Source organism: Salmo trutta, chromosome 16 (genome assembly GCF_901001165.1).
Source record: "Salmo trutta chromosome 16, fSalTru1.1, whole genome shotgun sequence".
NCBI lineage: Eukaryota > Metazoa > Chordata > Actinopteri > Salmoniformes > Salmonidae > Salmo > Salmo trutta.
The window spans coordinates 46,315,875-46,340,219 of record NC_042972.1 but is presented as its reverse complement, the minus strand read 5'-3'; the positions used below and the strand labels follow the sequence as shown (position 1 = coordinate 46,340,219).

The window sequence follows — 24,345 nt, the reverse complement described above, 5'->3', positions numbered from 1 at the left end:
GTCATATGAGGCTGAGAGAATGTCTCCATCTGGTGCTGCCTCCTCAAAGTAGTGTCAGTAGGCCCATACATGGCTGACGGTCAGTGGTCCTGACAGGCTGACCTCCTGGCTGACTCACAGCTAAATGCCATGTCACTCTGGCCAGGCATCATGCTCACAGTCTGACCAGACTCTCCCACAGAACCTCTCACTTCGACTTGACACATCATCCTGGAAATGAGTAACGATCAGTCACATTAATCACACTCTCTGTTATCACTGTCCATCATCAGACATGTACAATTTAGCCGATGGAAACAAATTCACTTGATACAGCTATCCATATCAACGCACTCCTAAACAGTATTAGTTACCAATAAGTATTCCTTGCACGGTCCATATTCTCAACTGTTTTAGTTTTCTCCTCACACCCCTTCACATTTCACATAAAACATCACAGTCATTCAGTTGCAGCTGGCAGCTGTGAGTGATAGCTTTATGGTCATTCCAGAGACTGTCCCTTTGTGAGATTAAGGGATATTAGAAACTGAGACACCAAGCACAAATGTGTTTGTTGTTTGTGCTCCCGAGCTCCCCTTTAACGCTTGTTATGTGATGTGGACTTTAGTATTCACAGAGAATCATCCTGGAAGCAGATGACCACGCCTGATAAACCACACTGTTTACCGCACAAGTTAATGGGAGGAATCAATACCAGGCATCGATACTGTGAATACAAAATGACTGGAATTAAAGCAGGACACGCACGCCAAAGACTCTATCACAACTGGAGCAACTATCTGCGTGTCGTGATCTTACTGAGACAACATAGTCTTTATTGCCATTATATTCTCTTCTGTGTGATAGGCCCATTTGACTACACCAAAGACCTTGTATCAAGACCTTCAAGAACTACACAACAAGACCTTCAGATCTACTGCGATGACCGGTGGGAGATGTCCCTTTGAGAAGTTCCTCAATGAAAAGGCTGTGAAGTTCTCAGGAGGAACAATACATCATCATTTTGCTTGAATTACAAACAGTTGATGCCTATGATCACCCCCAATGTTGCATTTTTACTGATATGAACAGACATGAATCATCAAAAAGCAGCTCCATTGTCATATACCACCACAATACACCTGGAAGAGGTAGCGGTGCAAGATGGAGCCTTCTTCCTGACATTCCTCCCTACCTCATTTGGTCAATCCATCTGCCCATCCAGCTTCAGACAGCCTGTGTTTTCACTGCAGCCTCTCTCTATCAGGGCCAGAGCTGGCCATCTGTCTTCATCTCTCTCCGTGGACAGGGACGGACAAACAGAGGCCTGGGAGGAGTCGATAAGAGCTTTCCTCCCTACCTGCCTCCTCCCTGCCCACCTCTCCTGTCACCTCACCAAGGGAGGCTTTGAAGCCATGGGTCTTGCACAGTCTGCAAGATCTACCTCCTGGTGTACAGCTCAAACTGTTGACTTTATCTTTCCAGAAAGGATGAAAGCTCAGAGTCATTTTTTAAAGGCTTGGTATCAGTCCTTTTTGTATCATGTTTGACCAGTCAATCAGTTCACAAACACATATGTCTTTTTATGCCTAGGGATCGTAGATCGAGGATAGATTAGGTTCAGGATTAAAGCTTTAAACCTGTTATGATTTCAGTCTCAACCTGAGGTGTTCACTTTCAACTGGAATGAATCACTGAGCATAGACTTGGAATAGTTCATCTTGCCAGTCATGAACCTTAGATTTCAAGAGTGTGCATGTCTCATCTATCTCATGTTGTGGAGTGCATTGGGATCAAGGTGCTTCAAAGTGAAGAACACTCAAGGAGAGCAGTCCACGTGACATCAAGCCTCACTTTCTTGAAAATAAATTGGACCTTTTTGACATTTACAGAGCAGGGTAAGGGGTGTCTACCAGAAAAACATTTAGGTCTACTTCTTCAACATGACATGGATTGCTTGGAGTGTATAGTTCTTGTTCTAATAAAGAAAAGTTCTCCAGCAACACATGGATGTGAAGAGAGCAGGAGATGGTTGGAGAATAGAGGTGGAGGAGCAATTATTCATTCAGGTCTTCCACTTCAACCCTTTCAGTATTCACTTGGCTCCCGTCTGGTTTGTTGCCATGCACTTTGAGACATGGCAACAGGGTTATGTTGCAAGAGCAGGTTCCCTCAGCCTTGTGTGTTCCTGTGCCTGGAGCGGGTTCATGTGGGTTCAACCCTCACTAAAAGGATTCTCAGCATCATTCATTTTTTATATTTTTATTTCACCTTTATTTTAACAAGGAGTCAACACTGCCTAAGTGGCACCAGAACACCCTATTTTAATAAGATCTGTGAATTGTTCCAGCAGTGGGGTGTAGTAAAACTAAAAGCGGATTCACCTAATTCGGTGGAGAACTGAGGAACCTCATGAGTTAACCAACCCTGTGAACGTGTTTTGTAACTCATGTTTTTATACTTCAACACTGAAGTTAGGCAAGTCTGCAGCTTGTGTAGGCCTAGCAGAGCTTTGTAAACAAAGAGGGAGTAATGAAGTGACCTACAGGACATTAATGAGGACCAGCCAACCTTTTGATACAGGACGCAATGATGCATACTTAAACTGTCCCCTGTGATAAATGTGATGCCGTCATACACTATTGCGCAAATCTAAATGCTGCAACTACAACACCGAATAATGTGTTGGGTCCATTACATCTGAGTCACTGCCTAGGGAGACCTGAAAATATCTGGGTTTGGATTGAAATCATTTTCAGGTCTTGCCATGAACTTAGGGTTCTGTCTATCTGGTCTAAAATAGGTGAGACTGTCAATAATTAATCAGCCAATTCAACTTTGCTGAAGGTCTGCAGTATATCTCTATTCTAACAAAAAGACCCCTCCAGTTACTGCTGACATTTGTTCAAAGTATACAATGTTACAAAGCTCAAGTGGAGCAACAAATAGAACGGGTTGCATATTAAACAACTTTAATCAGAGCAACTCAACAACAGCAAAACAAAGAGGCACATTGTCTCCTTGTCAAGCTGGGGCAACAGACGTAGCATTGCAGTCTGGATGAAAGAGGGGGCCGCAGGCAGAAGACTTTCTCACAAGGAAAATCAAGAAAAAGTGCCCCCCTTTGCGTTTCTCTATCCACTCCCCTCGTTCTCCAACTGCGCAGCCCTAGCGCATGCCTTTGTCCCCATCACAACAATCATCGAACAGATGGTGCTATGCTTGGGTGAGAATGACAGGCACCAGCCAGCAGCCAATCGCGTAGTCAGGAATCAGCTGACTCGTCTGGACAGCGCCAGGTGCTGTTTTCATATTTTCCTTGAAGGAGCAGTGGGCTACGGGCGAAGAGTAGAATATCGGCAGGCAACTAGTCAATGTGGCTTCAGTTGGCGTTTGGATGTCTCTACAATCTGCACTATGCTCTGCTCGAAGGTTAGCTTACCTGAGTTGCTGCTTGAATCACATGGAATAGAGGAAGAATAATTGTACATGATCATATTTAAGGAATCCGTTCAGGCTATCTATGTATTTATTGTATGCATTTGTTGGGGATGTAGGCTATTGACGCATAGAGGTGAAGGCTATTTGCATAAACCTTACTGATGTCCAAAGAAACTGGATGCAACTGAGAAGAGAGGGGATTGCATATCCACGAGGTGAGGCCAATACTTACAATTATTGCTTTAATTAGGCTAATGTTTGAACAAAGTCAGAATATATTAAACGGAAGCTGTTTATTTTGTAGCCTGGCATGCTCTTTCGAGGTATTTTGCAGTAGTAGGAGAACAGGTGGACGTGGATGTTATGAAAACTGGAACTCCGTGGCTGTACACCGATTGTCTGACACTTACCTTCACAATAAGGTTAAACGTGGCCAGAAAAAACAGCGGTCATAGTATCAATTTTTCTGTGAAGGTGACATTTCCCTAACAAAATTGTATTTGTTTGCCAACAACCTACAGTTACTGCATCACTGCCAGGGCATGACTTGCTGTGCATGGGGTGGAGGGACCCAAGGCAATAGCCTTTTATTCGAAATAATAACTAATAGCCAACCGATTTTTATAATAATGTAATATCCGGCTATCTAGATAATTGATCAGGATTAAGACTACTCTGCCTGTTGTTTTATATCTGCATCTATTATTCTTGTAATTATATTCCGGCCATTCACAATCAGAATTATACAAATTTCAACATCTCAATGCGTCAGATAACGTGCTCGGAAACAAACTTTGATCCTCGTGTGGCTCACCGCTGCGCATAAATGTAGGCAGGCACGCGTGGTGCACGCAACGTTGGGAAAATGTGATCTGCATATAGATGCGAAAGCATGTGGGCAGATGTCTCGATTATTTCATTAGTCTATTTCGGCAGAATTCGAACAGGCAACCGGTCTGTAAGAAAAAAAAGTCCAATGTTTCAAGAATATCTAAGAGAGAACAGGTTGTTAAAGGGGGGCAGGGAGTGGGGTAGCCTATTGTCATTGTATATACGCGTCTGCTGTTTTGCAGCTGTTGCTCCTATGTAATAGCTGAGGTTATTAACTTAGACTATTGTCTCACAAGCTTCTTATTCCCCCTTTGTATGACCAACAGTTTTTGTCAACACTAGGGCTAGGGTATGGTAGTGGAGCAGTATCTCTGGCACTGTTTTAAAGCAGTAATCAACAGTAGAAACAATAACAAAGATGATTCCCCCCCCATTTCGGTAAAAAGCTGAGGGATGGGGTTGGAGAAATGTAACCACTCTCAAATTCATAGACAGAGATATGGGTGCAAGGACTTATAGTTATCGGTCAGTCTGTTAAAGTTGCCATTTCTCATCACTTAGATACAGACTTTCATTGTTTTATAGGATGTCACTCATTGCTGTGGTTTCAAGTTGCCTATGCTAGAATTGTCATGTCACCACTTTGCCTGCTGAGCCTCAGTCAGTGTTGGCAGTGTGACATAGGCTGTCAGTGTCTAGACTGAAAAAAAATAAAGTGTTGAGGATGACCTTTTTCTTACAGCAGTTCAAATAAAGAAATGAGTAATGCTAAAGACACAACACTTGACCTTGTTGTGAGCCCTATGTGATATGTCAGGTTACACTCCAAGACCAGATTGGCAGTGACCAAACTGACAGTGAACAGCGGGCAAATCCATTTCTCAAAACTCAAAGAACAAAGTATTAGAGGAGGGGCAGAAGAGTGGCAAGGTGCCTGATGAGGAGTCTGGCCATTTCTTCTGTCTACCCTGGGGGTAATAGCCCTTCCCCCTCCCCCTCCACACACACACACACACACACACACACACACACACACACACACACACACACACACACACACACACACACACACACACACACACACACACACACACACACACACACACACACACACACACACACACACACACACTGTGAGAACACTCTGTGACAAAGGCCTGCTAATAGGCCTGTGTCTGTCCACCAGGCAGGGTTGTTAGGAGTCAGTGAGAAAGCCACAATGCCCTCCACCATGGAGAAGTGAGTTCCCTTGGGGCTGGGGCGGGGGCTGGGGATAGGGGGGCTGGGTAGGGAAGGGGAGGGTTCAGTGGAGGGTGTTGCGCTCAAGCTTCTCCCATTATTCTTGTAAAAAGGGGCAACCCATTAGTCTTTGTGTGGATCTCAGAGATAAGGCATGGTACAGGCTCAGCAGCTGTTCAACTAATTCTGTCCTCATAATCAGCTGAAGAAATCATTCTGTGCTGAATGGAACTTTTACAGTGGGCTTAGTGGCCCAAACACCCCAGGCTTAGTGGTGGGACATTACTGTTCTATTTTCTCAGTGCGAAGGGCACAGGCTACAAATACAAGCATACATTTCAGGTAACGCTTCAATTTACAGTGTTCTTAATACCGGAGAGACTCAACACACCTCTCTCACAGATATCTTATGACTACAGAGATGTACAATATGAATATTTTTCATATTCTAATCTAGCCTACAATCAACATGCATCTTCTCCTGTTGACATGACATGAAGAGGCTGAACCACTTAATGCAGGACATCATTTGAGCCGGCCAGTTGATTCTGCTCCTCGTATCATACTGTACAACATACTTCCCTCCCAAACCCTCCCTAACCCTCCTGTATGTAACTTATTTCACCCCTCCCACCCTTTCATGGGAATATAGTTATTTTAATACTTACTGTTCTTAAAAATATTCTCTGTGCTAGCTACCAATTTCCTTTCCCAATCCCAGCCCACCAGACTCTTACGGAGGTGTAAATGTTCATGGGCTTTTAGGAATCAGAATAATGGATTCTGAGCACCCTTCAAGCCTGCCCCTCGAGTGCCTCAGGGCTTATCAACAGTTTTTGTTATCTTCGACTTCATGTTTACACTCCTCAAATGAACGAGTGTGTTGAAAATCTACTTTCTCATTTTGTATTTGCTCATTGTCACTCAATTATAGAGTTAGCATAGGACTCCCGACTGGCGCAGCTGTCTAAGGCACTGCATCTCAGTGTAAGCGGTGTCACTACAGTCCCTGGTTTGAATCCAGGCAGTATCACATCTGTCCGTGATTGGGAGTCCCATAGGGCAGTGCACAATTGGCCCGGGTAGGCATCATTGTAAATAAGAATTTGTTCAGTAAAGGTTACGTTTGAATATTTAAAAACATTTATTTGAGCGTGAGTGTCCGTTTAAAGCAGGGGTGTCAAACTCATTCCATGGAGGGCCTTGTGTCTGCAGGTTTTTATTTTTTCCTTTCAATTAAGCCCTAGATAATCAGGTGTGGGGAGTTCCTTACTAATTATTGACCTTAATTCATCAATCAAGTACAAGGAAGGCAGGGAAAACCCGCAGACACTCGGCCCTCTGTGGAATTAGTTTTTTCACTTGGTTTAGAGGGAGTTCTAGAGGGATTGGTGATGGCGGAGAATTGACTTAAATTTGATTGTCCCTAAGGGAAGCCTTATCTTGTTTATTTAGATATCAGAATTATGGGATGGGATTTCATGTCTTCTATTGCTCACATCTCTGTGAGTAATATGCACTGTGTACACAGGATTGAAAAGTAAACACCCTTCTCATGGAAAAATGGATTTCACTCCTCATTACATATCAAAGACCTGGGAACAAGCAAATCCTTAACCATCAGCATTCAAAAAGAATCCTGTAACTCAAATATTTCTCAATTGTCAATTTGTATTCATGTATTCTTCGCATGATTCAGTGTTATCTGACAACTAGAGGTACAGTAGTGAAGTGAACCATTAGATTTTCCAGCACAGTCTCTTCTATTTGATTACACAGATTTGTATTGTAATGTATAACTATATAACAAGAGTACAGCTAACATTTGATTTTTTTAAAGCTCTGTGTTGTGTGTCTATTATGTGTAGTCTGAGTGTCTGTGTACCAGATATTTATTGTGCGGTTGTCCTCTTGGAGTTTGTTTGAAGTATTGTATATATACTGTAAATGTAGAATTTTCCCATACATACTTTTGTTTAGTTTACCATTCATTCAAGAACACCCTTATTTTATTACCATGCATTCAAGGACACACAGTCAGCCCATGAACGTCATTATTTTGTCGCAGTCTCTTTATATTTAAAATGGAGTACATCAGATGAAAGCCAACATGGAAACGTTCACATGAAACAGAATAGCATACTGTGACATTGACGGCAATGACTTGGTGTTGAAAACATATTTTTGGTTGACACTGTTTTGCAATTTGGCATTCAAATCAAATCAAAGTGTATTGGTCGTGTACATAGTTTAGCAGATGTTTCATAGCAGGTGCACCGAGGTAGGAGTAGTATGAGTTCTTGACAAAGGACAGAGAGTTTTCTGGATAGACAATGGCAAGTGTATCACTCATAAATAATCCTTTTCATGGTTGTCATATGCCATTTTGGCTCATAGCAGACAAGCTACAACTACTGTGCGTACCAGTAACCACTGATGCCCAAAAATCATGTATACCAAGGAGTTATGCACTTACATATCATGTGCTAAAGTAGCTTTGTGCCAATATGAATTCATACAGGATGTACTACAATATCACAGAAAATTGTGATCTTCAAATCACTAACCCATAGGATCACATAGTATTAACTGTGACTACTGTATTTAGGTTAAGTACCCCCATTGAGGATACAAAGGCTGTCGTGATTCAAACTGAATAGCTTTTTCTTTCCTTCCATGTAGTGTTGTTTTCTTCCCCCCTGCTGTGTGGCTGTGGAGGCCAGGTTTCAAGGCTGAGTTTCCTCTGGCTCCGAGCCCTCTGGGTCAGGAGAACACGGTCAAGGCTGCTTCAGGGTAGTGTCAACGCGGCTTTACAGCTGTTTATTAACACAGCATTGGCCAAGTTCACAAGCTCTCTTCAGCTGTATTGTCATGGTTCCAGGCAGTAATGATACACCCACCCCACTTAAACGTTCACCCCACTTAAACGTTCACCCCCCGCCCGCCCCACCTGCCTTATAAAACTAAACTGTTTCCAATATAACCATTTTGATACTTGTAAATGTTTAATGACACCGTTATCGCTGTCTCTGACAGTTCAAACTTGACACAACAATATTTTTTTTGTTTTCACTGGCTTCGACTGTTGTCAGGGAAGCTATGAGAGTAAAAGAAACAAAAACGTGTATGTTTTTAATCTTTGGCTTAGACCTTTTAGATAATATTTGAACTGAAGCCCTTGTTTGGAATACAAAGTCTTACATGAAATGATGGCCACTTAAATGTCACCTCTCACACTGAAATGGTACCATCTCTAAGGTCGTTCGGCGTCATGAACAGAATCTCAGATTAACCCCATTGTGATAAATGGAGGCATTATAAGAGAATGCATAACTACAGTAGGAGTAAATTGAAATATCAGATTTAAACCAATGGTATCAATGGGAATCCTTTAGCTTGTGAAACCTTTTAGGCTCCATATTTATTGCCTTAAACTTCAGGATTTAAGAACTTGCATAACTTTGTCACTTTTATGTGTTTTTGAGGCATTGTGGGCTACTTCTAAGCCTATTTAAGCCTATCAGTAATGGCTGACTGAGGACTCTCTGTTCAGGCTCAACCTTTGTCTCAAATGGTGTGTTCAGAATACATACACTACTATAATTCTGTAGTGCATTTAAAGCATTAGTGCAATGACATAAGGGTCCAATAATAAGCCGTTTTCTTACATTTCAATAGAATGGTTTGAATATGTTGTTTTTCTGTAAATAGTCAGTGAGTGAATAAACATGAGATAGGCTACAGTTGTTTTTAATTAAAGTAGTTGCACAGTGAGCTGTATCTCGGGGCGGCAGGTAGCCTAGTGGTTAGAGTATTTTGGTTAGTAACTGAAAGGTTGCTAGATCGAATCCCCGAGCTGACAATGTAAAAATCTGTCATTCTGCCCCTGAACAAGGCAGTTAACCCACTGTAAATAATAATTTGTTCTTAACTGACTTGCGTAGTTAAATGAAATAAATAAAAAATCTCTCATGAGGGTTTCAACTGTTACATTTCCTTGGATTGATCTCCACCTCCACTCACTTATTCTGCTTTAGCTTAAGGAACATGTCTGTATTACCCTTCTTTCACCCTGTGCAGGAAGAGCTTAAACCTGTTTCATGTCACCCTTGCACTGTTGCCAAGCAGTTTTTCACTCAGATGAATTAGTCAGCTCTTTAGTTCCAAAGCCTATTAGCGAGTGTTGACCACAGACACTGTTAGGTTAAGAAGGCCTATGGCAATGCAATACTCACTCACTGAGATTGATACCTCCTTTAGTAAATTCACCTAATTAGGTTACAGGATTTCTTGTTGCTCAGATTATAATGCCCTACAGGATTCCACCATGGTAGAGCCAGCTAGCCCATCTACATTCTATACTTTTACTACACATACAGGACAGGTTGGTACTCAAAGAGTTAAGCACTATTTCAAATGGTCTGAATGTTCCGGTAGTTACAGGGAGGAATCAGTCCTTATTGATTTCCACTTGCCACATTCAGAACTCAATTACAGAACCTTGTAGTTGCTCAAGTGTGCATATGTGCCTGCCTCTCCTCTGCAAAATCACTAACACACTTTAGTGATGGGAGCAAAAGCCTAGGAACCAAGTCAATTGTCAGTGAAATCATTATGTTCAAGAACATTACCACAATTAGAGTCAATGTTAATTGATATCACATATTAACTTGAGGTTTAATAGTATTGTGGCCTATTTGTTAGTCAGCACTGTATGGTATGGCAGATGCCAGTGCTCCTGTTATGCTCCTCACAAGACAAGACCATTGGGCCAGATTCTGGATTTACAAGTCCTTTTCCTGAAGTCCTTGGACAAAAGTAGTTATGGATGAATAACTGACTGTTGAGGCTGAGGAGAAGTGTGATGTATGCTTTTTACAAAATACTGTACTTGCAATGCTCACTGAAGGCTTCTCTCAGAAATACACAACAAATGTTAAAAGAAATCCACCATATTTCTGTACCAAAACCAGGACACAGTGGCTCTTTCATTAATAATCTAGGAACATACTTCTGCCATCATTTATTTTCTTCAGAGGCATGGAGAATACTGACATATCTCAGAGTATTTAATGATGTGCAGAGAAGCTAATGATCTATTGCTGATGGGCCTGTTGGATAGATGAAAGCACTCAAGTGAATTTGATCTGTGTCCAAGTATATCCAAGTTTTTTTTTGTGCCTGCATTATAATGATCTGATTTAGCATTTTTCTTCAACTGATGATGCTGCATAATTCACATTAATAATCTCTCAGGGAGATGAAGATGTAAATGTCAGCCAAACAGAAGGTTTGCTCTCAACATCATCATGAGCTGTGTTACATTCATGTTTTATTTAACATGGCTGACATGTAACTTTTGATTAACATAATATGACTAGACGTATGATACAGTATACCCTACATTTACCCCAGACACTACTTTTCACCAACTCCCTGTCTCATAAATCAAATTGTTTATGCTATACAGTTGAAGTCGGAAGTTTACATACACTTAGGTTGGAGTCATTAAAACTTGTTTTTCAACCACTCCACACATTTCTTGTTAGCAAACTATAGTTTTGGCAAGTCGGTAAGGACATCTACTTTGTGCATGACACAAGGAATATTTCCAACAATTGTTTACAGACAGATTATTTCACTTATAATTCACTGTATCACAATTCCAGTAGGTCAGAAGTTTACATACACTAGGTTGACTGTGCCTTTAAACAGCTTGGAAAATTCCAGAAAATTATGTCATGGCTTTAGAAGCTTCTGATAGGCTAATTGACATCATTTGAGTCAATTGGAGGTGTACCTGTGGATGTATTTCAAGGCCACCTTCAAACTCAGTGCCTCTATGCTTGACATCATGGGAAAACCAAAAAAAATCAGCCAAGACCTCAGAAAAAAAAATTGTAGACCTCCACAAGTCTGGTTTATCCTTGGGAGCAGTTTCCAAACGCCTGAAGGTACCATGTTTATCTGTACAAACAATAGTACGCAAGTATAAACACCATGGGACCACGCAGTTGTCATACCGCTCAGGAAGGAGACGCATTCTGTCTCCTAGAGATGAATGTACTTGGGTGCGAAAAGTGCAAATCAATCCCAGAACAACAGCAAAGGACCTTGAGAAAATGCTGAAGGAAACAGGTACAAAAGTATCTATATCCACAGTAAAACGAGTCCTATATCAGCATAACCTGAAAGGCCGCTCAGCAAGGAAGAAGCCACTGCTCCAAAACCGCCATCAAAAAGCCAGACTACGGTTTGCAACTGCACATGGGGACAAAAGATCGTACTTTTTGGAGAAATGTCCTCTGGTCTGATGAAACAAAAATGGAACTGTTTGGCCATAATGACCATCGTTATGTTTGGAGGAAAAAGGGGGAGGCTTGCAAGTCGAAGAACACCATCCCAACCGTGAAGCATTGGGGTGGCAGCATCATGTTGTGGGGTGCTTTGCTGCAAGAGGGACTGGTGCACTTTACAAAATAGATGGCATCATGAGGGAGGAAAATGATGTGGATATATTGAAGCAACATCTCAAGACATCAGTCAGGAAGTTAAAGCTTGGTCACAAATGGGTCTTCCAATGACCAAGCATACTTCCAAAGTTGTGGCAAAATTGCTTAAGGAAAACAAAGTCAAGGTATTGGAGTGGTCATCACAAAGCTCTGACCTCTATCCCATAGAAGATTTGTGGGCAGAACTGAAAAAGTGTGTGCGAGCAAGGAGGCCTACAAACCTGACTCAGTTACACCAGCTCTATCAGGACGAATGAGCCACAATTCACCCAACTTATTGTGGGAAGCTTGTGGAAGGCTACCCAAAATGTTTGACCCAAGTTAAACAATTTAAAGGCAATGCTACCAAATACTAATTGAGTGTATGTAAACTTCTGACACACTGGGAATGTGATGAAAGAAATAAAAGCTGAAATAAATCATTATCTCCACTATTATTCTGACATTTCACATTCTTAAAATAAAGTGGTGATCCTAACTGACCTAAGACAGGGAATGTTTACTGGGATTAAATGTCAGGAATTGTAAAAAACTGAGTTTAAATGTATTTGGCTAAGGTGTATGTCATTTTCCGACTTCAACTGAATGTGTTCCTGGTTGTCCATGCATTAAACTAGACTGCACAGTAACCCATAGTCTTTTTTGTCTTTGTTTTACAGACTCACCGTGCAGTCCTTAGGTTTTGATGAAAGAAACACTCTGAACAGTGGGAGGCTCACTATAACTCTGGAACTGTTTCACTGGAACCAACCCCCTGCACATCTTTTCCCACCTGGACCATTTTACAGGGATACAACTACAAGTCAGCAAAACCTCTGGTTAATGACAATAACACAGCTCTTTCCAAGGTCATCAACCTTTTCTGGTGTCCAACCCTCTGTGGGTTTGGACCGGTGAACACAGACAGACAGCATGGCTAGAGGGAGGTTCATCTACTGTCTATTAGGACAGTTGTTGGCTGGCCTGATTCTGGCGTCCGTTGGACTATCCTCCATCCAGAGAGATAATGAGTGTCCCCAGCTGTGTGTGTGTGAGATCCGACCCTGGTTCACCCCCCAATCTACCTACAGAGAAGCCACGACGGTGGACTGTAACGACCTCCGTCTCACACGCATCCCAGGCAACCTGTCCAGCGACACTCAGGTGCTCCTCCTGCAGAGCAATTACATCGCCAGAACCAGTGAAGAGCTGGAGCAGCTCTTCAACCTGACCGAGCTGGACCTGTCTCAGAACAACTTCAGCAGCATCCACGATGTGGGCATCACCAACATGTCCCAGCTCACCACACTGCACCTTGAAGAGAACCAGATTACTGAAATGCCTGACTACTGCCTACAGGACCTCAGCAACCTGCAAGAGCTCTACATCAACCATAACCAGATCAACATAATCTCCCCAAACGCCCTCTCTGGTCTGCACAATCTGCTTAGGCTCCATCTCAACTCTAACAGGCTCAAGGCCATTGACAGTCGTTGGTTTGAGTCAACGCCCAACCTTGAGATCCTCATGATCGGGGAGAATCCTGTTTTGGGCATCCTGGACTTTAACTTCAAGCCGCTTGTAAACCTGAGGAGCTTGGTTCTGGCTGGAATGGATTTAACAGACATCCCTGGAAATGCCTTTGTGGGACTAGACAACCTAGAGAGTCTCTCCTTCTACGACAATAAGCTAATTAGAGTTCCTCAGAACGCCCTTCAGAAACTACCTAACCTCAAGTTCTTGGACTTGAACAAAAACCCTGTGCACAAAATCCAAGAGGGGGACTTTAAGAACATGCTGAGGCTGAAAGAGCTGGGCATAAACAACATGGGGGAGCTGGTCTCCATTGACCGCTTTGCCGTCGATAACCTCCCTGAGCTTACCAAGCTGGAGGCTACGAATAACCCCAAATTTTCCTACGTGAACCGCCAGGCTTTCCGTGACGTCCCTGCCCTGGAGAGCCTCATGTTGAACAACAATGCCCTTAACGCCCTCTACCAGTCCACTGTGGACTCCCTGCCCAACCTGCGTGAGATCAGCATCCACAGCAACCCCCTGCGATGTGACTGCGTCATCCAGTGGATGAGCTCCAACAAGACCAGCATCCGCTTCATGGAACCCCTCTCCATGTTCTGTGCCCTTCCAGTTGAGGTCAGAGGTCAGCATGTGAGGGAGTTGCTCCAGCAGGACTCAGCAGAGCAGTGCCTGCCCATGATCTCCCACGACAGCTTTCCCAACCACCTGAACCTGGACATAGGCATGACTGTGGACCTGGACTGCCGTGCCATGTCCCAGCCTGAGCCAGATATCTACTGGGTCACACCTGTAGGGAACAAGGTGATGGTGGAAACCCTGTCTGATAAATACAGCCTCAGTAGCGAGGGAACACTGCGTATCTCTCAAATCCAGGTCGAGGACTCTGGCAGGTATACCTGTGTGGCCCAGAATGCTGAGGGGGCGGACACTCGGGTGACTGCTATTAGGGTGAATGGTACTCTCTTAGACAGCACCCAGTTGATGAAAGTGTACGTGAAGAAGACTGAGTCCCACTCCATCCTGGTTTCCTGGAAGGTCAACTCCAACGTCATGACCTCCAACCTCAAGTGGTCATCTGCCACCATGAAGATAGACAACCCCCACATCACCTACACAGCCAGGGTCCCAGTGGATGTCCATGAGTATAACCTCACACACCTACAGCCCGCCACCGAGTATGAGGTATGTCTCACCGTCTCCAACATCCACCAGCAGACACAGAAGTCCTGTGTCAATGTCACAACGAAGCACGCTGCCTTCACTGTGGAGATATCTGACCAAGGCACTAACACCGCTCTCGCAGCGGTCATGGGTACCATGTTCGGCATCATCAGCCTGGCCTCTATGGCTGTGTACATTTCCAAGAAGTGGAAGAGGAAAAACTACAATCACTCCCTGAAAAAGTACATGCAGAAAACATCCTCCATCCCCCTCAATGAGCTCTACCCTCCCCTCATCAACCTGTGGGAGGCGGACAGTGAGAAGGAGAAAGAGGTTTCCTCCTCATCAGAGACCAAACCAGGCCAGGTGGACACAACACGGAGCTACTACATGTGGTGAAAGCTACTACACGTGGGGTAAACCAGAAATAACACATTTTAGGAGCACAAAGTCCCTTATTTTGCTTCTTTGTGTGACAGTAATATGAAATATTTTTTTGCAGTTTTCTGCTTTGCTCATTTGAGGCGAAGAACAGACAGATATTTCAGACTTTTTAGTATAGTGTATTGCCTTTCTCTTCTTGCCCCCTTTTTGACAGTCAATATGGCAGCTTTGTTTAGCTCCCAGGACTTGGTAGTCATTGTGCTTTATTTTGAGTACTTGTTTTGATATCATAGCATGGGTATTGTCATGGATTCAGTCTGGATCAACTTGCTGGAGCTGGAATTGGATCCATTTTGATTTCTTTCTCTGGAAGTATTCTTAGCGAATACAATGTTTTTTTTCTCATAAAACAGTTTAAGTGTTAACTGTTGTACAATGCAATATATAAACCAATTTGTCTATGGACTACAATATAAGCTGACAAAGTAAGTTTAGACTTGATATACTGTCTATTGAATAATGTTAGCAATTGTTCTGTAATGTTGTATCAACTATAATTTCAATGACTTTTTTGACATTAACAAACAGTAATTTTTTATTAAGAACTTAAGTTTGCAGAGAAAATACCATAAACCAGCAATAGAAATATGAATGTTTAATAACTAGGTAAGTAGACTTAAAGCTTTTTCAATTCTCAGAATATTATTTTTTATTTTGCTAGAATCATTCAACAATCACTGATTTTGTTGTGATTTACACACGCAAATACTGTATGTTGTATATTGAGGAGCAAGCAAAAATAAAATACTTTTTTCCTCATATTTTTTTATACCATTTCCAGACCTTGTGTCATTATTTGTATGTTACATCATATGTAGTAAAAACAGGCTCTGGAAAAATATATTCATTTCAAACCTTAAGCATTTACTTTGACAACAAAGGTGTTTACCATAATTCCATATAACTAAAATGAGAACATGTAGTGCGGGGAGATGGTAAGATGTGTTTTACATTATGACATTATGGTAAATTATGCATTATATCAGTTTGAGTGTAGGTGTAGGCACAGTGTAGATTGCGATAAAGAGAGATGGAGTGGAGAGATACTAACTACAGAGGCTGAGATGCTGCAAAAGCAATTATCAGATCGTAATTAAAATCTGCCCCTTTAGTCTCCAATTATTGCTGCAAAAAGCCTTCGAGGAGCAAACAGCCCTCCAAAACCACAGATGAAAGATTTTGGAAACCAGGAAGAGGACATATGGGAGTAAATGGCAAGACAAGCCTCCCAAAGTGATGAAGACCACCGGGCACAGAGGACAGATCTTCAGTGTTCACACTGCCTTTTAATGACATATAGGGCAACAGTGTCCTCCCTTGCCTTGCCCACTCTCCAGGATGAGATGAGATGGGTGTGGGCAGCATTGAGGGGAGGAATGAAGTGGCTGAGCTTAGATCAAAGGAGGATGTGATTATGGATAATGGGCACTATTAAGCAGCACAGAATGCTGCATTATCTTACAGTCAGCAACCCGGATTTAATCAGAAAGATTCTAGCAGCTCCCAATTCTCTGCACCCTCATACTGTATGAGCAGAGCCTGTTCCAGGCATAAGCGACATAAGCGGTCTCTTAGGGCCCCGGCCACTCAATCGGGGTCTCAACTTACTATTGAGAGTAAGAAGAGTAGAATACACCAGGTGCAATTTCAAAATGTGGTTGTGCATAAGCAGTTTTTCTCTTGTTATGTCAATCACTAACAGTCACTCAATTAGCCATGTCAGCTAACGATTTTTAATTAAAATGGTCAAAAAGAAACGGCATGCACGCACCGATAGGACGCACAGAGTGTGAGTAGCTCTGTTTAGTACCAGACAACAAAGTTTAAATTAAGCCTCTAAAATCGATAAATCAACAAATCCCCAAGCAACTGGGAGAGAGTGAGCGGTCAGTTATGTCCAACAGCGAACCAATCAGTTGGTAAAACGGCGTGACTACCTGAATACAACAAGCCATGGATTCCCCCAGAGGAAAAGACAAGGAGCAACTTGAAGATGCGAACTAGAGTAATGAACAGCTAAAGGATATCCAGGAAAACATAGCTAAAGTGCTCTCAATGTACACCAAAACATACAAACTGTTACAATCTATTGTTAAAAAAGTAGGTTAGCTCGAAAAGAAAGTGTAGGATATCGTGTCAGATGTGTAGAAACAAGACAGCAAAATTAGCCACTTGGAAACAAAATTTTGAAGATTAATAATTGGACCAGCAAGAAAAACAGAATAAGATGAAACAATATCAGAATATTTATATATGTTTTGTAAATATATACATATTCAATATATATACAGTGCATTTTGAAAGTATTCAGCCCCCTTGACATTTTCCACAATTTTATTCTAAAATTGATGAAATAGTTTTTATTTCCCTCATGAATCTACTCACTATACCCCAAAATGAAAAATGAAAAACAGGTTTTTAGAATTTTTTGCAAACGTATTAAAAATAAAAACGGAAATATGACATTTACATAAGTATTCAGACCCTTTACTCAGTACTTTGTTGAAGCACCTTTGGCAGCGATTACAGCCTTGAGTCTTCTTGGGTATGACGCTACAAAAGCTTGGCACATCTGTATTAGGGGAGTTTCCCATATTCTTCTCTGCAGATCCTCTCAAGCTCTGTCAGATTAGATGGGGAGCGTTGCTGCACAGATATTTTCAGGTCTCTCCAGCGATGTTTGATCGGGTTCAAGTCTGGTCTCTGGCTGGGCCACTCAAGGACATTCAGAGACCTGTCCCAAAGTTACTCCTGCATTGTCTTGGATGTGTGCTTAGGGTCGTTGTCCTGATGGAAGGTGAACCTTCGCCCCAGTCTGAGGTCCTGAGAGCTCTGGAGCAGGTTTTTATCAAGAATCTCTCTGTACTTTGCTCCGTTCATCTTTCCCTCCATCCTGACTAGTCGCCCAGTCCCTGCCACTGAAAACATCCCCACAGCATGATGCTGCCACCACCATGTTTCACCGTAGGGACGGTGCCAGGTTTCCTCCAGACAGGCCAAAGAGTCCAATCTTGGTTTCATCAGACCAGAGAATTTTTTTCTTTCATGGTATGAGAGTCCTTTAGGTGCCTTTTGGCAAACTCCAAACGGCTGTCATGTGCCTTTTACTGAGGAGTGGCTTCCGTCTGGCCACTCTACCATAAAGGCCTGATTGGCGGAGCGCTGCAGAGATGGTTGTCCTTCTGGAAGGTTCTCCCATCTCCACAGAGGAACTCTGGAGCTCTGTCAGTGACCATCGGGTTCTTGGTCACCTTCCTGACCAAGGCCCTTCTCCCCCGATTGCTCAGTTTGGCCGGGTGGCCAGCTCTAGGAAGTGTCTTGGTGATTCCAAACTTCTTCCGTTAAGAATGATGGAGGCCACTGTGTTCTTGGGGACCTTCAATGCTGCAGAAATGTTTTGGTACCCTTCCCCAGATCCAATTTGTAAGTCGCTCTGGATAAGAGCGTCTGCTAAATGACGTAAATGTAAATGTAAATCTGTGCCTCGACACAATCCTGTCTCGGAGCTCTACAGACAATTCCTTTGACCTCGTGGCTTTGTTTTTGCCCTGACATGCATTGTCAACTGTGGGACTTTATATAGACAGGTGTGTGCCTTTCCAAACCATGTCCAATCAATTGAATTTCCCACAGGTGGACTCCAATCAAGTTGTAGAAACATCTCAAGGATGATCAATGGAAACAAGATGCACTCAATTTCGATTCTCACAGCAAAGGGTCTGAATACTTATGTAAATAAGGTATTTCTGTTTATATTTTTAATAAATTTGCAAACATTTCTAAAAACCTGTTATTGCTTTGTCATTATGGAGTGTTGTTAGAATAAGTCTGTAACGTAACAAAATGTGGAAAAAGTCAAGGGGTTTGAATACTTTCTGAATGCACTGTATAAAGTGGGTAAAACGGTATGTAAACATTATTAAAGTGATGAGTTTTCAATGACCCTATGTACATAGGGGGAAAAAGTCTCTAAGGTGCAGGGTAGTGTACTGTGTGGTAACCGGCTGTTTAACAGTCTGATGGCCTGGAGATAGAAGCAGTTTATCAGTCTTCCGGTCCCAGCTTTGATGCACCTGTACTGTTCCTCCGTCTAGATGGTAGCTGAGTGAATAGGCCATGGCTCGGGTGGCTGAGGTCCTTGATGAATTTCTTGGCCTTCCTGTGCCACCGGGTGCTGTAGATTTCCTAGAGGACAGCCAGTGTGCCCACAATGATGTGTTGGGTTAACCACACCAACCTCTGGAGAACCCTGCGGTTACAGACGGTGCAATTGCCGTACCAGGCAGTGATATAGCCGACAAGATGCTCTCAATGGTGCATCTGTATAAATTTTTTAGGGTCTTATGGGCCAAGCCGAATTTCCTCAGCCTCCTGAGTTTGAAGAGGCGCTGTTGTTCCTTCACCATACTGTCTGTGTAAAGGGACCATTTCAGGTCATCAGTCATGTGCACGCCAAGGAACTTGAATCTTTTGACCCTCTCCGCTGCGGCCTCTCTGATGAATCCTGCAGTCCACAATAAGCTCTTTCGTTTTGTTGATGTTGAGGGAGAGGTTATTGTTCTGGCACCACTCTGCCAGGGCTCTCACCTCCTCCCTGTAGGCTGTCTTGTCATTGTTGGTAATCAGACCTACCAGGGTTGTGTTGTCAGCAAACTTGATGATTATGTTGGAGACATGTGTGGCCATGCAGTCATGGGTGAACGGGGAGTACAGGACGGGGCTGAGCATGTATGATCTTGAAGGATGATGTTGAAGGATGAGCTGTAGTCGAGGAATCACATTCATAAATAGGTATTGCTCTTGTCCAGGTGGGATAGGGCAGTGTGCAGTGCAATGGCGATTGCGTCGTCTGAGGATCTGTTGGGGTGGAATGCGAATTGTAGTGGGTCTAGGTTGTTGGGTAAGGTGGAAGTGATATAGTCCTTAACTAGCCTCTCAAAGCACTTCATGATGACTGAAGTGAGCGCTATGGGGCGATGGTAATTTAGTTCAGTTACCTTCACTTTCTTGGGTACAGGAACAATGGTGGACATCTGAAACAAGTGGGGACAACAGACTGGTTTATGGAGAGATTAAATATGTCCGTAAACACTCCAGCCAGCTGATCGGCACATGCTCTGAGTATGTGGCTTGGGATCTTGTCTGTGCCAGCAGCCTTGCGGGGGTTAATACGCTTAAATGACTTGCTCACGGTGGCCACGAAGAACAAGAGCACACAGTCCTCATGAGCGGAGGGGGTCTGAGTCAGTGGCTCGATGTTATTTTCCTCGAAGCGGGTGAAGAAGGTGTTTAGCTTATCCAGGAGTGGGCGTTGGTGTCTGCGACGTGGCTGGCTTTCCATTTATAATCCTCGCCACATACATCTCGTGTCTGAGCCATTGAAATGCTACTCTTTGTCCCTGTACTGTTGTTTTGCCTCTTTGATTGCCTTGCAGAGGTCATAGCTGGTCTGTTTGTACACGTCCATGTTCCCAGTCACCTTGCCATGGTTAAATGGAATAGTTCACGCTTCCTGTTTTGCACGAATGCTGCCATCTATCACAGTTTTTTGGATTGGATAAGTTCTAAATGTCATAGTGGGAACAACATCCTCTATGCACTTCCCGATGAACCCATTCACGGAGTCAGTGTATTCGTTGATACTAAAGGCAACCCGAAACATTTCCCAGTCCACGTGATCAAAACAATCTTAAATCATAGATTCCGGTTGGTTAGACCAACATTGAACAGTCCTTACAAAGGGTGCTGCCTGTTTAAGTTTCTGACTATATGTGGGGAGGAGCAGAATGGAGGCATAATCTGATTTGCCGAAGGGAGGGCATGGAAGGGGCTTGTAGCTGTCCTGGAATCAAGAGTAGCACTGATAAAGAATTTGTGATGTGTGTGTGTAGCACAGGAGATGTAATGATAGAATTTCAGTAGCGTTTTCCTCAGATTTCCTTTATTAAAGTCCCCAGATACAATAAATACGATTTATGCGATATGTGGTTTACAGTTTGCACATAGTCCAGAGTATGTTACAGTCCCTAATGTCTCTCCGGAAGGAGATCCTTGCTCTCAGCTCATCTACTTCATTGTCCAGGGACTGAACGTTAGCGAGTAATATATTCGGAAGTGGTGGATGGTATGCACACCGCTTGAGTTTGACTACGGCCCCACTTGTTCTTCACTGTCTTTGGCATCAGCGTTTTGGTGCAGGCCCCGTGATGAATAAAGCTGCCTCTAGAAGTTCAAACAAAGGACCCTGGTCAGGGAAGTAACATTTTTGCTTGAATTTCTGGTGAGTGACCGCCAATCTAATGTCCAAAAGTATTTTTCGGCTGTAGGTAATAATACAAGGAACTTTCTGAGCAAATAATGTAAGAAATAACAAAAACATTTAAAAGAATACTGCAAAGTTGGCTAGGAGCTAGAAACAGGGTGACCATGTCTATTGGCACCATCTTGTTATAAATTGAGTAACACAAAGTGACACTATGGATTTAGACACACCAAAGTATCAATAGAATCCTCAAAGTAATGTCATACTAAAAGGAAGCTAATAATTGTATTTAATATAGACCCCTCCCCCGATAACAGTTTGCCACTGGGGGGAATGCTCAAGGTCCTTGCATATCTATGTAATGAGTGATTTTCAAGATGGTGACATACAACTGAGGGACAGACAGTAAAATCTAATGTTTTTAGAAAACTTAATTTTTGATGTTTTTACTCCAAATACAAACAAATACAACAACTTACAGATGCACACAAACAACGGCTACATCTCATCTGGCCAGAACCACATTCTCACACCTCCATCCCAAGTGCCTGCGTTATTGTTTACCACTTGGCCTTAAATTGTACCATTTTTTTTTCTCATTCGCCCATGCTATTTCATTATTTCAATAATAAATCATTACATTTCTCTATTGTGTTACTGATTGCGGATTGATTGATTTCCAAGTTTTTAATATACGTTTTTCAACATGAGCGTTGAGAAGAGAATCGTCCATACCATTGGGTATCTCACCCCCATATGCCATGTCTTGAAATATGCAGACAGACAGATTAACCCTCCTGTTGTGTTCGGTTCATGTTAATTCATTCTGTGTTCCCGGTCCAAAACGACTGCCCCATTATAGCTGATTATAAATCCATAATAATACATATATTATCACCTAATATTGTGTTAGATCTTTTTATCAACTTAAGTTCTTGTGAACATTGCCAGTTTTGAACTTCTATTTGCTATTTATGGCCTGTAAGACCTCATTGACCTGAGCTCATACAACTCGCTTTTGAGTAAAAAAAGCATAATGTATGAATTATTTTGACTATAACAAATACTCAGATGAAACATATTGTGCTATTTATCACAGACTACTTTGTGTCAAAGTTTAACAAGGACTCTCCTTCTCACCAGTGTCATGATCAAAGATATGATCAAGAGCCTCACATACAGTATATCGATTGGTCATTGTGCTGCCACAGAATGAATTGTGAGCAAGGCCCCAAAAAAGCTTTATATACCAGAGCAGTGAGAAAAGTTCTATATATTATTGAAACAATATTGCGATTGTTTGTGAGAATGTCAACAGGTGTGGTTCCCGTGGGGGAAAGATTATATTGGGGAAAGGTTCCCGTGGGGGTTGCCATGGAAGCCAAGAAGAGGAGTGAGGTGTGTGTGTGTGTGTGTGTGTGTGTGTGTGTGTGTGTGTGTGTGTGTGTGTGTGTGTGTGTGTGTGTGTGTGTGTGTGTGTGTGTGTGTGTGTGTGTGTGTGTGTGTGTGTGTGTGTGTGTGTGTGCGTGTATGTGCTCAAACACACATGCATGTGGGGGTCTGGGAGTGGAAGTGTGTCCATCTGATGAATGGGCATGTGCCTGAACTCAATTGTATACACTAATTGTAGTTTCACCAATTCATTTCTAATGACCGGTCATTTTGACTGGGAACACCACAGGTGTACAAAAGATAAATAAAACACCCAAAATGTAATGAAAATCATCCAAATGTATTTTGTGTGTTCAGATGCTCTGTGTGGACAAAGTCATGGAACCTTACGACAATCAGATTAAATGAACTACATTTTTCAGAGAGAAAACTTGGAAATCGGTCCAATTCGATCGGAACACAGTAAAAGGGTTAAAAGTATGTTTACATTGTAATACCTTCTAACTTTCTAGCTCTGTCCATAACTTCTGGACATTATTGCATTCACAGAAAGCATTGATAATTGAATATTTATTTGTTTTACACTTATTGTAAGATATGACTCTGCCGTTGTTCTGTAGATTATGTGAATTTTGTCTCTTGTATAATAAATCTATACATGTCACGTCCTGGCCAGTATAAGGGTTAATTAGTATTGTAGTTTGGTCAGGACGTGGCAGAGGGTATTCGTTTTATGTGGTTCGGGGTGGTGTGTTTTGTTGAAGGGGCATTTGGTTTAAGTATTCCGGGGTTTTTGGGCACTGTTTGGTTTTCAGGTATTCTATGTTAGTCTAGTATGTCTGTTTCTATGTTTGGTTAATTGGGGTTGGGACTCTCAGTTGAAGGCAGGTGTTGTCTATCTGCCTTTGATTGAGAGTCCCATATATTAGGGTGTGTTTGTTGTTGGTGGGTGATTGTTCTGTGTTTCGCCTTGTGCCTTACCAGACTGTTTTTTGTTGATCGGTCGTGTTTTGTTATTTTTGTACGTTCATTTTGAAAGTTAATAAAAGTCAAGATGAGCCTACACGTACCTGCTGCGTTTTGGTCCTCCTTCACCGACGACAACCGTGACAATACATTAGTTTTAACTGGAATAAGTATACATTTTAGTTGTAATTTCGTTAGATATGCTTCAACTGTCTCTCCATCTTGTGCCAACATCAGTTCTTTTTAAGTCTTGGTTCCAATAGTTTATATTTTTTCTAAGAGATTGTCAGTTGGATATGCTCTTTGCATTGTTTTATATATCTTCACAATCATATGAATATCCTTTTCTGATTCAAATAAGATTCCCTCAAGGTTGCTCTGACGTACAAAATATTTAAAATCAAAATTTCATGAAATGCAACTTTTAAGTTGCATGTATTTGAAACTATCTACATTGGTCAGTCCAAAATTACTTATTAATTCTGTCATGGAAACATTTATTTCCTGTTACCGGTTTATATTCCTTTAGTTTTCCATGTAGACCAAGTTATCAGCGAATTCTGAAAAGCTATCCAAGGATTGCTCCATAAGGTTGTGTTTTTA

The 24,345-nt window shown here is 42.3% G+C and overlaps 1 protein-coding gene across 2 annotated transcripts; it reads left to right on the top strand.

Annotated features, from left to right (window-relative positions):
• Positions 1-3,233: 3,233 nt before the first annotated feature.
• Positions 3,234-15,896, top strand: LOC115150862 (leucine-rich repeat neuronal protein 1-like). Of its 2 annotated transcripts, XM_029694616.1 has the most exons (3): positions 3,234-3,411; positions 3,537-3,635; positions 12,662-15,896. In XM_029694616.1, the coding sequence occupies exon 3, from the start codon at positions 12,915-12,917 to the stop codon at positions 15,075-15,077; it is 2,163 nt and encodes a 720-aa protein (XP_029550476.1). In that variant the 5' UTR covers positions 3,234-3,411; positions 3,537-3,635; positions 12,662-12,914; the 3' UTR covers positions 15,078-15,896. The 2 variants fall into 2 exon arrangements, with proteins under 2 accessions (XP_029550476.1, XP_029550477.1); XM_029694617.1 differs by lacking the exon at positions 3,537-3,635.
• The last annotated feature ends 8,449 nt before the right edge of the window (positions 15,897-24,345 follow it).